The sequence below is a fragment of the Barbus barbus genome (genome assembly GCF_936440315.1).
Source record: "Barbus barbus genome assembly, chromosome: 37".
Taxonomy (NCBI): domain Eukaryota; kingdom Metazoa; phylum Chordata; class Actinopteri; order Cypriniformes; family Cyprinidae; genus Barbus; species Barbus barbus.
Genome location: NC_136715.1, coordinates 10,752,614 through 10,773,314, shown reverse-complemented (window position 1 = coordinate 10,773,314; position 20,701 = coordinate 10,752,614). Strand labels below are relative to the sequence as shown.

The 20,701-nt window shown below is 36.3% G+C and overlaps 1 protein-coding gene across 1 annotated transcript in view; it reads right to left on the bottom strand.

Moving 5' to 3' along the window:
- Nucleotides 1-20,701, bottom strand: part of igsf21a (immunoglobin superfamily, member 21a) — a 240,935-nt gene that overhangs the window by 26,489 nt on the left and 193,745 nt on the right. The window contains exon 5 of the mRNA XM_079396363.1: nt 835-950. Within this exon, the coding sequence (XP_079252489.1) occupies nt 835-950 (116 nt within the window). The remainder of the gene's footprint in view (nt 1-834; nt 951-20,701) is intronic.

Here is a 20,701-nt window from a genome sequence, read left to right as displayed (position 1 = left end):
ATGAGCATATTTCTGTGGTTGCCGATAAAATTGAGAGTTGAATTTAAAATACTAATTTTGGTTTTTAAATCACTAAATAGTCTTGCACCAGTTTATCTCACTGAGTTGTTGCTTTTACACAAACCAGTGAGATCACTGAGGTCGGAGCATCAAATAATGCTATTCGTTCCTAGGTCCAGACTGAAACATCGTGGTGACCGAGCTTTTGCGGTTGCCGGGCCAACTCTCTGGAACAATCTCCCCGTAGCTACCCAGACAGCACATTCTTTACATACTTTTAAATCTATGCTTAAATCTTATTTGAAAAATGTATGATGGGTTAAAAAATATTTTTTATTGTGCTGTGGTTTTTGTATATTGTTTATATTTTGATTGCTGTTTTGTTTTCAGTTTCCTGTATAGCACTTTGGTCAAACTTTTGGTTGTTTTAAAATGCGCTTTATAAATAAAATAAAGAAAGAAAGAACTTTGACATATTTTGCACATTATGAGTGGAGACATATCGTCATACATTTTGGTTTATGGGTAATGGATGCAGTAGTAAGCTGGAAAACCCCCCCTGAAAACTAGCAAAACAATAAAATAACAAATTGCAGTGCCAGAACTCCCCTCATTATAACACACATGAAAGAGACTGCCGCTCGACAATTGGAGATGCCTTCTCTGTATTAGACACATCCCTGCTGTGAACTATTTCATAAAGTAGCGGGGACAAAATTGACAACGGCCAAAAAAAAAAAAAAAACCTCTTAGGGACATCTGTAATGACTGGAAATGATGCCTATTGACAGTACAAACAGCATGTGTTTGTGCATAAATCTGGCTGGGACTCACCGATGGAGCTGGTTTGCCTCCTTTGGCAGTGCAGACCAGAGTAAGGTTCTGGGCCTGGTAGCGGCTGAACGGTGCTGGTGTGTTCTCTGCCCCAACTGAGATGTTGTTGGGTGGAGCTGCAGAACAGAAAAAGACATCTATAAGACATTCTGGGACACGTTTACCACATTCATCAATCTGAACAGCATTTCAGAGATGCATTTTCTTCATATTGGCATGCATAGTTATTCCCTATTAAGCGTTTGAATGCTAAATTTCCCATACTAGCTTTAACACTCTTTGGTCTTTGAAACATATTCTGAAATATAGTGTATAACCAATGCCCTTTCAAGTGGAGATGCAGTGGTGCATGGCTGGGGGTTTTGGAGCATGTCAGCGTAGCTTTATTCTGTCAATGAGAGCCCAACTTCTCATATGGGCCAGTACAGAAGCAGTATTATACAGAGAAGTCTTAAGGCGAAAGAGGAAGGAAACGGAAGTCTGGAAGATGAGAGGATCGTGGCAGGGCCACAGGGAGTTTCAGCACTGGATTTATTGGTCTGAAAAGACTCTGACCCCTCGCAGTGAAATGAGATACAACCACCTACGATGCAGAACCGCAAATGTGTGGTCCTGGGGGTGCTGTTATAGTGCTTGGCATTCCAGCAGCTATCTGAAACATAAAAAGCATCGGTCATAAAGGCTGTGTGTGCGAAACCCAAGTTGTTTAAGACGATGTGTTGAAGCTTTATACATATAATATCAACCAGCTCCTGCCAAGCTCCACTGGGGAGCCATACGAGCGTGTCATGACATCGGAAAAGCAGAAGCGCATGTCTGGACCGCCTATGGCGATCCATGGGCAAGATGAAGACGGACTTCCTGGTGCTTAATGTAGAAAGGATATCACGCTGGAAGGCTTGAAAACAAAGCCCTTCCTAGTTCTCCATTTGAATGGCCTTTATTTAAGCCTACCTGTCAGCTGGAATGAGCTGACTTTATCAGCTGTTCAGGGATGAAAAGGGGCGTGGGGGTTTATCACATCTGCATTTTTTACTAAACCGAGCAATTTATGATCCTCTGTCAACGCGCCAGCATAGGTGGGCATTGACTATTCAGGCAGCTGCATTATCACATAAAACACTTCCTGCAAATTCCCTTTCACACCCTGCTGAGACAATTGGATGTTGCTTCTGCTTAGTTTAGACCTGTCTTCAGCTTTTTGCACGTTGAAAGGATGACAAAAGGCATGTGATATCAGCAGAGGATTTGGGAGTTAGTTCACTCAAAAATGAAAATTTTGGTATTTATTCACCCATATGTCATTCCAAACACGTACAACTTACTTTCTTCCATGGAACACAGAAGGAGGCTTTTTTCCAGCCAATTAGCTTTTGAGCTTCAAAAAGGATGCAAAAACACCATAAAACATACAATTAAAAGAGCTCTTCGTGACTTGCACTATATTTCAAGTGTTTTAAAGATTGAAGACTGATCATTTTGTCGTTATTCACTGTTAATTGTCCCTTCCAATGAGCTGTAACCACTGGCACCAGATGAGTGAGTCGGTGAGTTCAACTCGGCAACCAAATCAGTGATTCGTTAGGGAATTTTTCTCATTCGTTTATAAATGTGCAAGAGATATTCAGTAAATTACAACTTAATTTCATTTTTTGTGGGTTTCTCACACAAAACTATTGCATGTCTTCATTAGACTTGGAATATAACACTTGTGATACTTTTGTGACACTTTTTTTTTTAAGGCTCATAAGTGCAGTTCTTGATCATTTTTATCATTGAACAGAGTAGCCAGGACATTCTTCAAAAAAGAACACAAAAAGAATGTCATACATGTTTGACAGTGTTTTCATTTTTGAGGGAACTATTCCTTTATAAAGAGCCCTTCAGAACATCTGCTGTGAATCACTTGATCAATACGCTTGCATACTAAGCAGGCAGAAAAAGAAAAAAAGATGGTGTATCAGGAGGCCAAGTATAATAACGTTTTTTTCCAAGTGTCACTTTAAGTCTAAATCCATGTGCTACTCTCCAATAAACGTGCAATTGAAATTGATTGATTAAAACAAAGGGGATGCAGGAATATGTGAAGGTTTGAGAGCTTCTGTTTCCTCAGCACCTAATTGCTTATTGATGGCAGATGTATGGAAGGAAATTAACCTTAGCGAACACTATTAGCTCTCTGGGAAACTGAGACTTGTCCTAAATTGTAGAATGATATGCTGTCACTTGATATTGCGGATGGGACTATAATACGCACCTGCACGCACACCCGAGACGCAGAGCGTTGCCCCTGAATTGATAGCGTCCCAGAGCCATAAAAAAGAAAGTTAAATGTTCTGTTTGTTAAATGCTCACAGTGGTCTTGATGGATGAGACCCTATGGTTTCTGTTTATAGCAGTGGCTAGTCAAGGCTAATTAACCATGTGCTCTCACAACTGCTTCACGAAATGAGCCAAGCATACCGATGCAAACCAATGCCAGTTTGTAAAATCTAGTGCCCATATCATCTGAATTAGCCAGACTAGATTTCTACTTCATGCCATCACTAAATTCCACCTGATAATCAAACATTCAATTTATCAGAGTTTTGAGTCCAAAAGGATAGTGAGGTTGATTATAAAATGATTACAGATGTGCTCAGCCTACTGTGCAAAATAATTCTGATGAATTCTCTCCTGCTCTGATGTCTAATCTCATTTTAGTCTATTTTGACACATTGCCATTAATAGAGTTTCCCTCTATTAGAGTTCGTAAAGTTTTGGTAATTCATAATGTTAGAGTAACAGTTAAGAAACAACAAATACGTTTTAGAACTGCTTTTAAACAATTCAATGATAAGGAGTAATTTACAATTTAGACACACTATTTCCAGTTAGTTGTCTGTTTTTGCTCCACTGATGAAAACAGTTCCAAAATGAAAACGTTCTGCACTTTTGAGCTTAGTTCCTGAATCAATCTGTTTGTGAACATATCAGTTGAACAAACAAAGATTAATTGACTCGCTCATAAAGACTGTGGCTAAATTCAGAATTGCATACCAGATTATTAGTCTTACTGTTTCTGCCATGATATTATCAATGTATAATACTATGACACATTCATAATAAATTACAAAGGCAGTCTGGGGGTTTATCATGAGACTCATTTTAACTCCACTGTTTTGCATTGGAATTTCTGAGAGAAATCAAAGCTGTTGTGTATGTTGTCAGTAGGGAAATCTAAAAAGCCAAGACATTGGAATGTGGAATGTTTGAAACGATTAAATGCTATGACTGCCATGCTTGGCACACAACAATACCTTGTTTAATCCTTAAACGGATTAGGAATGTTGCTCGATGCGATGGAATTACAGCTTTTTCACACTCGATTTGATTACACTATGAAGGTTCTTGAGTGTTTTTTTGTTGTTGTTGTTGAAATTTTGTGCACTGAGGGGAAAAAAAAACATATGGTATTTTCAAGGAGGAGGCCATTTTGTCAATTTCGTCACACAAAGCTTGTCTCCCATCGGTCCAAGTTTCAATGCCATAGAAAAAGCAGAAAAAGCTGATATATTTGTAAAAACAAGACCCAAGGAATCATTTTTATTCTCAAATGATCAAGTTGGAAAAAAATCACTGCTGTTGCGACCACATGCAATTTTTGTTCCTGCTGTAAACAATGTTTCCACACAAAAGAGGCACAATGAAAAAAAACAAAAAAACACTAGGTGAGTTACTATAACCATATGTCTGCATTCTAAAAATCTCTTTATTTAAGCAGGAGATTAAAAACAATTAAACACTTGCTGCCTTCGTCAGTGTGACAAGATCTAAGTTACTCAATATATTAAGACCAATAAAGACCAACAGGTGGTAGTAATTAGATTTCCAAGTTCATTTAAGTTGTTTAATACTATGATAATATTCAGTAAGTATCTGGCCACTGGAGAAGTAACATCACATCTAATAGCTGATTTGTGTTCACTAATTCTAATTCTCAATGGCCTCAAAGTTTTTCTAACATACACCAATGGATATGGACACTGAAGTTTGTATATTATAGTAAGTATATATATATATATATATATATATATATATATATATATATATACATATATTTTTTTTTTCTTCTTCTTGGGAGCAATGTGTATGAATGGCATGTTTTGCCTGATGTGTTATTGTCGCCATTGATTTTTGTTGAAGTTCTTGTTGAATTTGTTGCTGTTATAGATGGAACTGATCTGGCCTGTACCATGAAGCCGGATTTGCTGGCTAGCCAGGTAAGTTTCAGTTTAGTTTGCACCAGTCCTGGGTTTTAGGTACCATGAAAGTGGCTTGGCTTTTAGCTGCATTCATTGCCATAGTAACTTACACTCCACAGCTAACCTGGGGCCCGTTCTTCGTACCTCGCTTAATACATCTGAGATGATTTGAAAGATTCCAGATCTTCCAATCCTGATAACTGATCTCTGGTTCTTCAAACAAATTTGCGTATTTGATTAAAATATCTGGATTAAGTTGCCTAAGATTACTGCGTATTCTCGTGTTCCACGAAAAGGGCAGATGTAACGATACTCGAAACCACGATCAGCAATCCAGCGATTGGCTGGCGGCAAGACAGCAACGTAATGACATCATATCAGTAAAAAAGCCACCTGTCGAAAAACTTGACAAATTTCTGGACCTTTATAAGGAAACAGCCAAGCGAACAAAACTACACGAATGTTATAATAGATATAAGAAATGTGCACTGTTTTTTCCCAATTATTTATATTCAGGACTTGCAGTATTTGTACTGGCTTTACATTTTTATTCCAATGTTGTAATTAGCAATTCATTTAATTTTTATCTTTGAAGCAGATTTGTTGTGTGACAGCATTAATTAAAGTTTCTTAAGAGTCAAGATCAAGTTATCTGCATCTCCTGCGCTCCATCAACTCTCATAATATCTGTCACCACTCAAATTAATGCATGATTCAGATTAACTGTATAGCATGTGTGTAAGACTCCAATACAATTATAAAGTAATTATTTCATTACTAATAAATCTTTTATTAGTGTCCATAGTATTATAGACCACACAATATTTTTTTTTCAAATTAATTAATTATTATTTAAATTATTGTCCCTGGACCAGGAGGGTACGCTTACAATAAATTAGCAGTGGTTGTGACAGATTTTAAAGATGCAATCTAATCTTGTTTACATGATACAAGTCTGCTCCCGAGCAGGTTTAAGCTAACCTGTTGTTATGACAGCAAGTCCAGGATGAGCTTCGAAAAAACCAAATGATCCAAGATCAACCGAAATTGTCAACAATTAAATCCAGCTAACTGAGTTAGCGATGTACGAAGAACGTTCTGAGTTACAGATCTCAAACTGAAATTGGACCAGATGAATCAGATGTGAGCAAAGTGACACATCTTACACAAAAAAGTCACTCCCCCAGTTTCTCTTGCTCCAAATTAAAGGTCACTAGTACTAAAAAAATGTCTGGCCAATACCAAAAATTTTGTTATTTTATAATATTTATATAATTATATGATTTATATTATTATTAATCCATTACACACAAGCAATTTTAGTTTAACAGTTATTATAAATCATTTATTTTAAATGAATGTTAATATATACAGATCGAATATAATATAAATAAGCTGTAGAATCAATAAAGCTTTAAAAATGACTATGTGACCTTACATGTTCGAGACGCTATCGCTGTATATTTCCAACTATAAACTAACTTAAGTTTCACTTGTGAATGCACTGATAAAGCAAGATAATTTCTTTTATTTGTCCTCTTTCATGAACAAGTACTTTTAGCATTGTAAATGCATCATATTCTTCAATCTCTTAATCTTTAGCCAAACCTTTAACCAAGGCTTGTGATTGGCTGTTCACCAGTGATGTCACACATTCATGTGCACATGCTCCACAAACTCAGGATCAAAGACTGAGTTCACAAAGAAAGTTGATGATCAGCATCATGGTACCAACAAAGCCAGATTGGATTGGTTTGGTTTTGTAAAAATGTTACTAAACTAATCCTGTAAATCTGAATTTGTTCATCTACCATCATGGTACAGGCCCCAGGGCCCGTATTTAGCAAGCCTCTATGAATTACTCTCAAGAACACTGCTAAGAATTGACTCAAGTGTCTCAAAGCTGAGCTTAAAAGTTAGTTATCAAGCATCACATTCGTAATTTAAGCAAAATCTTAAGTGTCAGCCTTAGAGATGATTCACGACACTTTGCTGTGCCACAAACGGTATTTTGGATGACGACATACACATGGAACAATCACTGAATAGATTTCCTTATTCAAGAATATTCTCATATAAATTCACATTGAATGGTTAAATTCCTAATAGGAGTTTACATTCAACACACATTTTACAAAGAATTTTCAAGAGACTATATTATGGCAAGGTAACGGAGAGCTGCTTCTGACACTTGCCGGTGAGCGGCCACGATTAGCTCAGTGGCTGTGTTGGAGCCGTAAGGTACCACAGTGCAGTTTAAATAAGGGGTATAATAGGTATTTTCACCTACAATAGCTGGGAGAGCTTTTGTGAGTGTTGAGATTTGATGTTATATAACAGGGCTGTTCAAACTCGGGTCCTGGTGGGCCGGTGTCCTGCAGAGTTTAGCTCCAACCCTAATTAAACACACCTGAAGCAGCTAATAAAGCTCTTACTAGGCATACTAGAAACTTCCATGCAGGTGTGTTGAGGCCAGTTGGAGCTAAAGTCTGCAGGGCATCGGCCCTCCAGGATCGAGTTTGGACAGCCCTGTTATATAGCTTAAAAAATCTACAGGGTCGGTTCACTGGTCTTCTCACTGACCCTGAAGTAAATCTTATTTTCATTTCACTCGATGTGTCCCCTAAACCTGCCGCCAGCACGGAGATGAACCCTTAAAAAGAATTATATATTAAATTTGATTGATTGGTTGGCCGATTGATCTTCACCTAAAACTTTATTGACCTTAAAAAAATTGTTTTGTAGTCAGCAGTACACACACAGTACAGGAATACACTGTAATGAATTATTTAAAAACATAAATCACAGCAAAAATAAATGAATCTTTATTTCTGTTTATTCTACACAACGGGAGAATGAATCTTCAACCTGAGGGAGGCAGTTGAAACTCATTAAACAATGTGTGCTCAGCTTGGGAAAGGACGGATTGGCCCTTTCTAATCATCCTTGCTTCATAGATTTGTGTTAAATTTTGTCCCCGCTATCTTGCTACGCTTAACACTGTTTAACTTAGCCCTACTGCGCATTATAACCAACCACACACGGTTCTACTGAGCTCATGAATGCTATAGCCATTCAGAAACACCAGAGTTTTCTTGAGTGCACATAAAGGGAAGGAAAGGGGAAAGGGAAGTGATGTGTGGCCAAGTATGGTGACCCATACTGGGAATTTGTGCTCTGTATTTAACCCATCCAAGTGTACACACAGTAGTGAACATACCCGGAGCAGTGGGCAGCCATTGCTGCGGCTCCCGGTGAAAAGTGCGCACATCCGTAATAAAATAAAACGTGCCTCATGTGGCTCTGGGGGGTGAATAAAAGCCTCTACAGGAGGCCTTTATTCACCCCCCTTTATCCACTTCCTTCCACTATAGAAACGTGAAGCCAAAACATCTCAGTATGGCCGCTGTCAACTTGCAAAAATTATGCCATTTGGAGCCAGTCTGTGCAGTAGTGAAAAAAAAATCCAATCCAATCTACACTGTATGGATATATATATATATATATATATATATATATATATATATATATATATATATATATATATATATATATATATATATATTATATATATATATATATATATATTATATATATATATATATATATATATATATATATATATATATATATATATATATTTATTTATTTTAAGCCAGCCATGAAAAACATACAGTATTCTTGAACATAATAATTAAATAAAGCAAAAAAAAAAAAAAAAAAAGTACTCTTCTAGGAAGAACGTTCGGAAACCCCGCTAAGATGCTTGACTCTGGACCCCTCTTAAGTGGTTTAAATAATTTCATATCTCCTTATAAGAGAGCATACAACAAATGTTTCCAACCCCTTTTCCTTTTTTGAACCATTACTTTGCTCTCTTTTTAAAACAACAGGATCATTTTTTTTCTTCTTTACTTGAGGAACAGGGGCTCACATTTAGCAGAGAGCTCCCTGTAGACACATCTCGCTGGCCTGGTAATTAAAACATTTAGTGGCCCTTTGAGACACGGGAAGGAGGGGTCTACATCCCCTCTGGCCTTCCTCTGACATCTGTTACTAAGATCTATTGGGTTCTCGGTCAAAACACAGGGGACACCGGTCAAAGCCATCTCTTTTTCAAGGAAAGTCGTTTACTCATAACTTTCCTAATAGATTGTCTAGGTGCCTGTTTTGTGGCGAGTCCTGTTTTGCATCCTGAGACTACGGTTTCTCACTAGGCTTCATCAAGCTGTTTATCAACAGTTTTAATAGGGGTAAAATGAAGGTAATGAAAGATAATCACACAAAACCACTGATGCATTTGTTTAAAAACCTTCCTGATTAATTCAATGAACTGCTTTAAAGAGACCTTATCAACAAGCAATCATATTATCTAACTTTGGGTGTGATTCAGCTGGTACAAATCATATTCATTCAGAAATATGGGCTAAGGTGATTCAGGTCAAATAGTAAATGACAGAGTTTGTGGAACTGGACAGCTACAATACAGTCCTTTTTTATCACCATTGACATTTAACCCCAACCATGAAATTAAAGCATTTTGAGCCGCTTTGAAAAAAAAAAACCTTACCTTTGTATACAGCACATTTAACATACAGCACAAATGACAAAAAAAAATAAAAATATTATAATTTATAAATATCAATATCTATTTGTTTTTTTGGTTTCTAAGTCAATGGATTTTAATGGATTTTAATGGTTATACGCTCTCAGCAGCCATAATTCATTGCACAGAAAACATTGTGGCCAGTGTTTATCCATATTTAAACCATGCTTATCCTCATTTCAAATGGTATAGCAGCCAGACTGCTGACTGGAACTCGTAAATATGAGCATATATTAGAGTATTAGAATTTAAAATACTAATTTTTGTTTTTAAATCACTAAATAGTCTTGCACCAGTTTATCTCACTGAGTTGTTGCTTTTTCACAAACCAGTGAGATCACTGAGGTCGGAGCATCAAATAATGCTATTCGTTCCTAGGTCCAGACTGAAACATCGTGGTGACCGAGCTTTTGCGGTTGCCGGGCCAACTCTCTGGAACAATCTCCCCGTAGCTATCCAGACAGCACCTTCTTTACATACTTTTAAATCTATGCTTAAATCTTATTTATTTGAAAAATGTATGATAGGTTAAACAATATTTCTTATTGTGCTGTGGTTTTCGTATATTGTTTATATTTTGATTGCTGTTGTGTTTTCAATTTCCTGTATAGCACTTTGGTCAACCTTTTGGTTGTTTTAAAATGCGCTTTATATATAAAATAAAGAAAGAAAAGAAAGAAGTATTTAACACAGTCTGAGTCCTATTTTCTTTCACCTTGCATCATATTTCCATTATGGTTTTCAAGGATGTTAGCTTCCACCAATGGGCAGATGAATTTGCACCTAAATACAGTGCAGTTTTATTGGCTGTGCAGCACAAAAGGTATAGGAAGCATTTCCATATCCCTTTCAGAAGATCATAAGCCTATTTAATTCTCTACCCTATGTATGATTAAATTGGTTCTATTTTATTATTTGCATTTAACATTGCTGTTCTTTGTTGTGTGACTTCCAAGCTACAGATGTAAAAATATTAGGTCAGTTTAAAATAATGGAATTTTATGTAAGATCTTTACTTTGTTGAATATCAGCAGGATTATGTGCTTGAGAAGGAAATGTCTAGCTGTGTTCTTCTTACGAATGCAGAACTTGTAACTGCGGATTACGCATTCAAGGTCTTTTCTACACTCCTCTGCGGTATGGCAAATAAAAAGGCTTCATTCTCAAGAGATCATTTGATGTATCCTCCCTGTGAAGTAAACACTAGCATAAGATCATCTGAGCAGCAATGCATTTTTCACAGTCTTGAATGACATAACTGCTGTTGAAATGAGGCAGAGCAGATACTTTCATTCAGTTGGAGCCTAGACACAGAGACTTGCTCTGAGAGACCGCAAGATTCTGCTCTGACTTTAAACTAGTCTACAGGACTAATGTAAGTGCATCTGAAGAAACAAATATTGCACGAGCAAATGAGCACTGCCTTCTTTCAGATGCCCTGACTGACACTATAAAAAGGTCCCACTGCAGTGTACAGAAGTTCATGGTATCAATCAAGTCCTACTGTGCAGACAACCAGTCTGCTGCTTTGTATCCATCATCAGGTAAGACACAAATAATCATTTTGATGGGTCTGAAATTTGACAATGCAAACAAATAAAGTTCATAGTCTGGACTTGATCATTGAATGTCCAAGGCATTGGTTTTACAAGCCTTTAAACGAATTTAGTACGCATTTCTAATCAAATTCTTAATGATTCTAGATTTCAATGAAGCCCCTATTGCGAGGATGAACTGGGGTGGGGGGATAAAAACAATGCACAGCAAACAATCACAAACAATATTAACTAAATAAATGACATGAGCATATAATACATAGGCTACTACACTGGGAAAAAATGGTGTAAAAAATAAATTTCACTATTAATTAGAAAGAAAAACAATTAACACATTGAATTAAATATGAAAGTCTGAAGTAGAAAGACCGAAATGGTATTCCTATAAAACACACTCCAAATTTTTTTATTTATATTTTATCCACAATGTAGAAATATTAGAATTACATATGGAGATGCTCGTAAAAAAGTAATATATATATATATATATATATATATATATATATATATATATATATATATATATATATATATTTATTTATTTATTTATTTTTTGAATGCACCGCAAAATATAGGGCCCAGCAAGTATATAGTTTATTATTATTATTATTATTATTATTATTTGTTTTACCTGAAATCATGTTATATGTGGACTGAAAAGTGTGCAAGATCCTCTTTATGTCTTTTTCTATATTACACGGCTGTCATTTTTTTTCTTTCTTTTTAAAGTGGGCAGAAGATACAATATTAAAGTAAACAGGCATTCGGTTTTTTTATTCTGTTTTATATAATTATATATTTATATAAATATATTTATATTTTTTTATGCAAGTCAAGTGAATGTATAACAAGAGTGGTGGTGACTTAGTGATATCACTGCAACGGAGAGTGGATTGCAGATGAGAGCTGTGTAGGAGAGAATATTGCCGCTCTAACAGGATCCGCCAATGATGACAACCGCAGCAAACTCAAAGCAAAACTCCAGCTCTTCAAAATGTGGTGGTACATAATTAGATTGCTGGAATATGTTTACCAAATCTGTGGTAACGTACAATTCACCTGCAGGCGTGTTGCCTAATAAGACATACAGTTTACTACAATAGCCATTACTACAACAAAATAGAAGACAGATATGGATTGATAGGTTTTAAAAATAAATGATGTGTCTTCTAGTTTAGTTTAGCAGAATTAAGCAATTTTTTTTTGTCTGCACAAAACTGTCAAATTTCCTCCAAAAATTTTCATAATTAAAAAACAAAACAAAAAATGTCATTCTACATTAAAGTTAATATCTGATTTTTACTTTTTTAAAAAGTGTTCAATTTGTTTAATTTAATTTGTGTTAAACTAATAGACATTCACAATACATTGGTAGGTTTAAAAATAACATATTTGAATAAAAACTATATGAGGATATGGACAACATTTTAACCACATTAAGCAAACATTGTCACAATGTCAGCACAACACTGAAAATGTTTCATTACCATAACATTTTCATTATCATAAAAAAATATTATTCTACATTAAAATAAAATGTTAATAAAGAAAACTGAAAATCAAAGTTTAAATATTTAATATGGTTTCCTTTTTATTTAAATTAATAATTTAGTTGAAGTCAGTTCATTTTAAATTAAATTTAAGTTCAACAAACTTAGACATTCAAAGTAATAACCTCTTTGTATAGCAACTACATGAGGATGTGGATGACACATTCTAACAACACTGAGCATGTTTTATGTGCAACGTTTGTGAATTACTACCAAACTTAAATAATAAAGCCACTGAAATATTAAATTTAAAATATTTGGATTATATGACAATATAGAATTTACTAGTGATTTGTATTATTTCTAAAACTTGTTTTTGGCATGCAAATTGCATTAGTACTGTAGATTGAAATAACTCTTGTGAATGTCAACCAACCACCTTAATACAGCACCAGCTATGGCCCAATCTCAAATGACACACTCAACGCATATTTGAGTGTCCCTTCGCGATGCAGGCTCCTCTGCCACCTGTCACTATGTCACCAAAGCGCAGCCTCGGAGGGCCGTCTTTGGTAGGGACAGCAGGCCTACAAAACCTATCAAAGGTTGAATCCCTTTATGGGAAAGAAAAGTCAGTAAAGAGAAGCTCTGAGACTGGAGTCAGCCTTTTGAAATAGTGTTCCCAGGACGAGCAGCGCTACGAGATAAAAGGCTCTAGAGTGCTTTTTAATCATATTGCCCATTGTGCTTTTAAGCATTTGCATTTACCCCACGCCCTTTTCATTTGCATTCGTCATTACTGTGCTGTCAGCTCTTATCGGGGTTGCTCTATCCTTCCTCTTAGGGGAGAAAGGGAGCAGTCTGCCGTTGAAAGCAGGGCTCTGCAGCTCTGCGAGGTTGCAGGGGCTTCAGAATGCACTTTGTCTGTCAGGTGGGAGATGGGACTGATAGACCGTGCCAAATGCCGGTGTCACTTTGTACAAGTTCACCAGTTACAGAGCTCATTAATCACACCGATGCCATTAAGTGATGTTGGTTTCCATGTGGACTCGTGCGCTCTTCCCTTCTGGATGCATTCGTCCATTTGCTGCAGTATGGTTTCGTTCACACATCACCCTGTGGTGAAAGCTGTCATCTGTGCTGCTCTTTTGTTTGAGCTCTAGTTCTATAGATACTTGGGACTCATCAAAAGTTTCTGACAGCGAACTGAACTTCAAGGCCCACGGCTATTGTTATTTAAATGTCACGTTAAACAGATAATATTCCGCTCAAACTTTCCTCCAAGTTTCTTTTCTGAGCTGGGTCGATTTGTTTCTCGGCTTCCCGCCTCTTCAACTTAAGCTTGGTCACACAATAGCGACTCACAAATGATAGTTAATAAGATGCGTCATGGGTATAGGCGGCTTTAACTGTCACTTTTCCCGTCGTCTTTGAAGCCCCTGGCCACTAAAAGCAGGCTTGGACTCAGAATGCACCGGCTTTAATGGAGACGTGTGGGACATGAGAGCGGATTTAGAAGAAAACCGATGCAGCACTGGGACAAAGAAAAGGGTTTTTGCTGAAAGAGTGCAAGAGAGCAGCAGATGGGCACCCAGTGCCCGCCGCAGATTCTGTAATGCCACGACTGGCACCCGTAGCCCTAAAGTCGGCGCTTATCTGACAGGGGGCCCATCACAATCTGCTCTGATATGGCCTCTCAAACCCTTACAGGCAGCTGGGTAATTTACAGAGCCATGGTTCCTTTAAAGTTCCTCTGAGGTTCAAATTGGTTGATCAGTACAGTTGTAAGATCTGGTACAGACACCTTTTTTTATATCACCAGATTTACTGAGCAGGGAAAAATGGGGCCATAAACTTATATGAGGCTAAAGAGAGTTGGCCCCAGCCGCTAGTATCCATCATTCAATTCGCTGCACTGTCCTGTAGTAACGCACACCATATGAGCAAACCCCCTTGCGGCCGTACAGAGGAGTGACATCGAGTACCAGATGACAGACGCTTCCAAGCCCCCGACCTGTCAAACATGCAAGCAAAGCTTTAGAGGTACAGCTGAACTTCCATATTTCAGAGCTCCACGCCAAGAGGCTTGGTGTGGCCCACACAGGATTTAGACAGATGGAGAATGATGCTATTCTGAAAGCTTCCAACCACCAGAAAGCTCTATTTGCTTGCCCCAGAGCACAGACCCAGTTTTACTAGTCGAGAGCAGGGGAGTACAGGCTAGACGTTAACACTCCAGGGCCAGCATGACAAAACAAATACAAGCCTTGCCAGTACAGCCTTTTCCCAGGGTGAAATTTATCAGAGCTGTTTTCCAAAAGTACGTTTAAATGGGATTTTCTTGGCAAGGCACTTAGTGCATTTTTTGGAGTTGTAAATAAAACAAAGATTTCCGGAGTATGTTTTACAAGAAAATACTATTTCTGTCTAAAAATGTCATGTTTAATTCAATATGTTGCCTGCAGTTTCTTAGTCAAGTCACCTTTTAAGGCATTTTATACAGCAGACTGTTTCAAAGCAGCTGCACAGTAAAGAGGAAAGTAACAGAATCAATGCAAATTAGAGGCAAATCCAAATTCCTCTGTAAAGCAACTCCGTCATTGTTCAGCTACAGTCTGTTCCATGTTGATTCAGTTCAGTTCAATAACTGTGTAAAGTTCATCGATTATGAAGTTCAGTTCAGCTATAAACTATTCTACTGATGTCAGCAGTGTCATTATTCAACCTGAGTTGTTGGATAATGTTGAATTAATTCAGTTCAATGACAGTGTCAATGCTGCAAAATTGGTTCAATATAAACAAATTTTATTCTGCTATGACTCTAATTACAGCTATTATAGCTATGACCTGAAGACAATTCAGGTCAAGTTTTGTTCCCATCTGATAGTGTCGGCGCCATCAAGTTGACAACATCACTGAATGTTAAGTGTCTGTTTTATTTTGTAATTATTTCTGAAATTTACTAGCAACTAAAATGTTATTAAGTATTTTTTTTTTTTTAGAATCAGTAGAAATATATATATATATATATATATATATATATATATTAGTTGTAGTAACCTTAATTTATACAGAATTATATAAAATAGTCAGAAAAAAACATTGCAGACACACACATTGCAGTAATTAAAACATGGGAAAATATAATAAATTCTTATGAAAATGACGTCATCATGCAACACATTTTAATGGCTCTTAAAAACCTTTCATTAACTCCAGAAAAAAAATGCAGCTTGGACATGTTTTATTTAATAAACTCTAGTTAACTGCCTCCTCAGAAATACACGGCTCTATCTTGATCTAAACTTTGCTGTCATGCTGGCACTTAATAATTTATCATGCACTTCAGCATGACAAGATGTCTCGTACTGAGAAGTTCCTTTTCCCAACTGATGGGGACTGTGCCAGTTGGCATTAATGCTGGCCAAGTGTCTGTAGGTTGGTGTATCTGCAGTGTGTGTCTAAGAAATAATCTCTGCAAGGTCAATGTTGATTTAAAAGAAAAAAAAGCCAGCATTTTATCAGAAAAAGTACAATGGAGTTGACCTTCAGTTATAAATGAAAAATAAATTAAATTCAAAATCACTGTTTGGGAGGATTAGACAAGGTTTATTCCATTCTTTGATGGAATAAATAAATAAATAATACATTATATTCCAGACATTCTGAAGAAATATAGTTTAAAAAGAATTGTAAAACTAAACTAAAATAAAAACAGGCTCCTGACACTGTAAGTAAAATAAAATACAAACAAAAATAATAAAATAAATAAATAAATAAAATCCTTTGGAACAACATGAAGGTGAATAAAACAATATTTAAGAGATGTAAAAATACATGTTCAGCAAAAGCCTAATTTATTTGATTCTCACACTTTAACGTGCTTTTCTAAAATATTATGAACCAATTCAATGTAAAAGTCACTCTTACATTTATTTCAGTAAATCAGTAAAGATTTCACAGCTAAAAGACACATGTACCATGACTTGAAGGAGGACATTTGAACATTATGCTAAAACTGTCAATACAATAGCTTTGTGCACGGAACAGACTGAAATAGTAATTTTATTCACATGAGAATTATGATACCTGATTCCTAACAAATCATTTTTGAAGTCATACCTTTCTAGTAAATCAAATAAAAAAGAAACATTAAATAAAATAACAAAGTGAAGGTGAATAAAACAATGCAGCATAGTAATTTTTAAGTGAACTAATATATCACCCGTGATCACGTTTGAAACCGGATGCTCTGTAGTCTTGGGAAATGCCATGTTTCATTAAATACTGTGTATATGGCTACACACAGCACAGACATTGAAAAAGGTAACAACGTAATTATTCCATAATAAATAATTCAGAATTGGTCGCACATTCACATGGCACCTTCCCTCATTATTTCCTCATTGTTCCTCATTTCACAGAAAGGCTGACCTGCGCTTGTTCCACGGAAGAGCACATAGCAGACATAATTAATAATGATGCACTAAAGATGCATGAGAAGTGAAGGTTTGTCCATCACTGTGTGAGAAACGTGGTTCTTGAGTATTGAACAATGTGAGGGAAGGTGATCAGAGCTCTATACTGTGCAGATTTGAGTCCCCGCAGGTGTCTTTGGCAGCGTGGACCTCGAACTCTGCCAGAACCGCTACCTCTGTGAGACTAGCCACATGGTTCCCACTGTTAGCCTGCTTGAAACACCGCTGCAGTGGAGTCAATGCGGTTATGCTGTGCTATGCTGCAACAAGCTATGCAGTTGTCTAAATGTAAGTATTTCACATTTTTTTAAATTCAAGTCCTATAATGATGGTACACTATGCAGAAACAGATATGAATAATAATTTATTCCTGAATTTGAGTTTAGGAATTTTACTCATTGATTATGCAGTTGTATGAGCTTGTGTTTGGAACAACAAGATTGCTCTGTTATGTTGCAAATAAGCTATCAGCAAGGGGACTGAAAGCAACTTCATCTCCATTCCAAGCTCTAATAAACACACCGATGGGCAGGACCCCTCACTCTTTCTGCGGCTCCAAAATTTTAATGAATAAATATGGATATTCCAAACTTGATTTCTGGTTTCTAATTAAAACAATATGTTCTGTGCCAGCTCTGTTTATTTTTTATTTTTTGCAATTTTCATACAAGATACCAAGCATTGCAGATTATTATAAAGTAGAATTGTGGTATGTATAAAGAATTTGTGAGGGGAAATTGTTGTTTACCAAGCTTGTTAGAAAACAGCACCGAAGCTATAAAAAACAAATGTTTGCATCCACTTGAACCTCCACACCATGTATATATCAGCATAGATATATACATGGTGTATACATGGGTATATAGAGCTTCACAGGTTTAATTTCCCGATGTTTCTCAAGCTATTCAGGCATAGTCACAGGGATTGTATTAAAAATGTCTTAGTCCAAAGCTCAGGAGGCTGTCAACATCATCTATTTGACCACTTCATAGAATGTCGGAGAGAGAGAGGGGAAAAAAAAACAACTATTTTCCACATGGGATATTCTGAATGCAGTGGATTGCCAAATAGGCTAAATTGAATCTGAGAGGTTGCCTCTGGACATGAGTATTTTTTTTTTCTAATACTGTCTTTCATTACTCAGCAATGATACAGCCATTTTAAAAGGAATGAAACCAATAATTACCTTTGTTAAAATTCTGTCTCCTATTGCAGAATTCTGGGAGATGCAAAAATAATAAAATAAATAAGTCATTCATAAAACAATTTCCGTTTCAGATTTAAAAGAACAGCTCATTTGGAATGTCACGTCCAGCCTACTCTTAAGGCTGAAAGCTACTGTATGGCTTCAGACGACTTAACAGCACTTGAGTTATATAGACCACTTTAACCCTGTAAAGACTGGCCTATGAAATAATAGATTATTATTATTATTCGTTTTTTAATAACATTTTAGAATTTAGATATAGAAGCTCAGACTTGTATGCATTATATGCAAGTTTTGCAAAGTGATGATTGATAGATAGGGGAAGTCGTGGCCTAATGGTTAGAGAGTTGGACTTGTAATCCAAAGGTTGCGGGTTCGAGTCTCGGGCCGGCAGGAATTGTAGGTGGGGGGAGTGAATGTACAGCGCTCTCTCCACCCTCAATACCACGACTGAGGTGCCCTTGAGCAAGGCACTGAAACCCCAACTGCCTACAATATAAAGGCCTATAAATTTGGGTATCAACTATGATACAGTAGGCTTTATAGGGTTAATTATGCTTGTATGGTGCTTTTGTAACCCTTTCCCTTATTTAGTTTCATAGTTATAAAGAGTGTCCACGATATCCTTCAAAATTTGTGTATTTCACAGAAAAAAAGAAACGCGACATGCATGCGTAAATGAGTTCAATAATTGGGTTAACTGTCCCTTTAAGACAGTCCTGTTGCCATGATAACATCATTAACTGTGGGGTACAACTGGAGGAGATTCCTTTTATGTTTCAATGGAAGCAAATACACTTCACAAGTTGACCCGACATGCACAAGTATCCCTCTCCATATATTATGAAACATACGGCCTGGATGCTAAGACCACTTTAGGCCCCTGAGACTGTAAATATCTATAGCCCTGGTTTCTTTAGTGTCCAGCCAACAACATGCTCACACAAGCCATAATTTGACAGTCCAGACTGCTACTCAGTGGGTAGACACTGAAACCCTGACATTTACTAAGTGTAGTTATTTGTAACTCATTAAATGGCAAGAAGCTATTCATCAGCAGGTCAACGTGCTTCCAGTGAAGTCTCATTTGCATAGAACATTAAAAGAATAATTCATACTTATTTCCATATATTAAGAGACAACAAGGGAATCTCAACAAACACACAAGTTCAAGAGGATGTGAAGGTTCAAAACAGACTTGCTATTTGTAATAGGTTCCAGGTTTAAAAGCAGATCAACCAATAACAAGATTGAACTGGTTTGATGACTATCTCAGCCAAATCAAGTGTAAAGGTTTCTCAAACTGTTGAATCAAGGACCCTTGACCCAAAATGTTTTTAGACCTATAACAAGTCGAATGACAATCAAATCAGCCTCCCTACACTCTGAATCAACTTTATACTACCACTTTTGTGTATATTTGTACATATTTTAAATATATATGTATGATTTTTTATATACATGACACTTTAAATATATCATATTTTCATATTATGACTTTTAGCTGTGAAACAGTCATTATAATTGTACCACTGTTTCTGTTTTAATTTATTTTAAAGTGCTTTAACAGCAAAGCTGAATTTTCAGCCGCCATTATTCCAGGCACATATCAAAACACGTTAAAACCAGTCCTGCCTGCTTAAAATTGTTGATGGAAGAATAAAATGTATTTTTCAGGATTCTTTAATGAACAGAAAGTTCAAAAGAACAGCATTTATTTGAAATATAAATCTTGTGCAACATTATTAATGTCTTTACTGTCACTTTTACTCAATTTAATGTGGCCTTGCTGAATAAATGTATTTTAAAAATACGGTTTGAGCTACAGGAATGCCTTTTAGAATGCCAATAGGCAAAAAGAATGGTAAAATTCTTCAAGCCTAGACTGTTTATAATCTCACTGTGCACTATTCAGGAATTTTCTGCATATACCCTAGATGGACCCCAGAGTAAGAAACATGCTAAACGACTACATATTTTGCACAATTATACTTATTCTTGCAGAAATGACTACTTATTTTGTGCAAAAAAATTTACCAAAATCACCAAAAAAATAAGGAAGGTTTTTTTTTGAGCGTGTGTGTGCAGCTGAAACATTCTTCAAAATATCTTAATTTAGGTTCACACAAGAAAGAGTTACATAGTTTTGGAATGACACAAGAGTAAACATAAATGCAAGAGTAAATGATCACATCATTTTCTTTGAATCATTTTTTTCAACTTATTGCATTTAATATATTAATCAACAATCATATCCTCTAATATTGTCTTAGCAGCAATAATCTT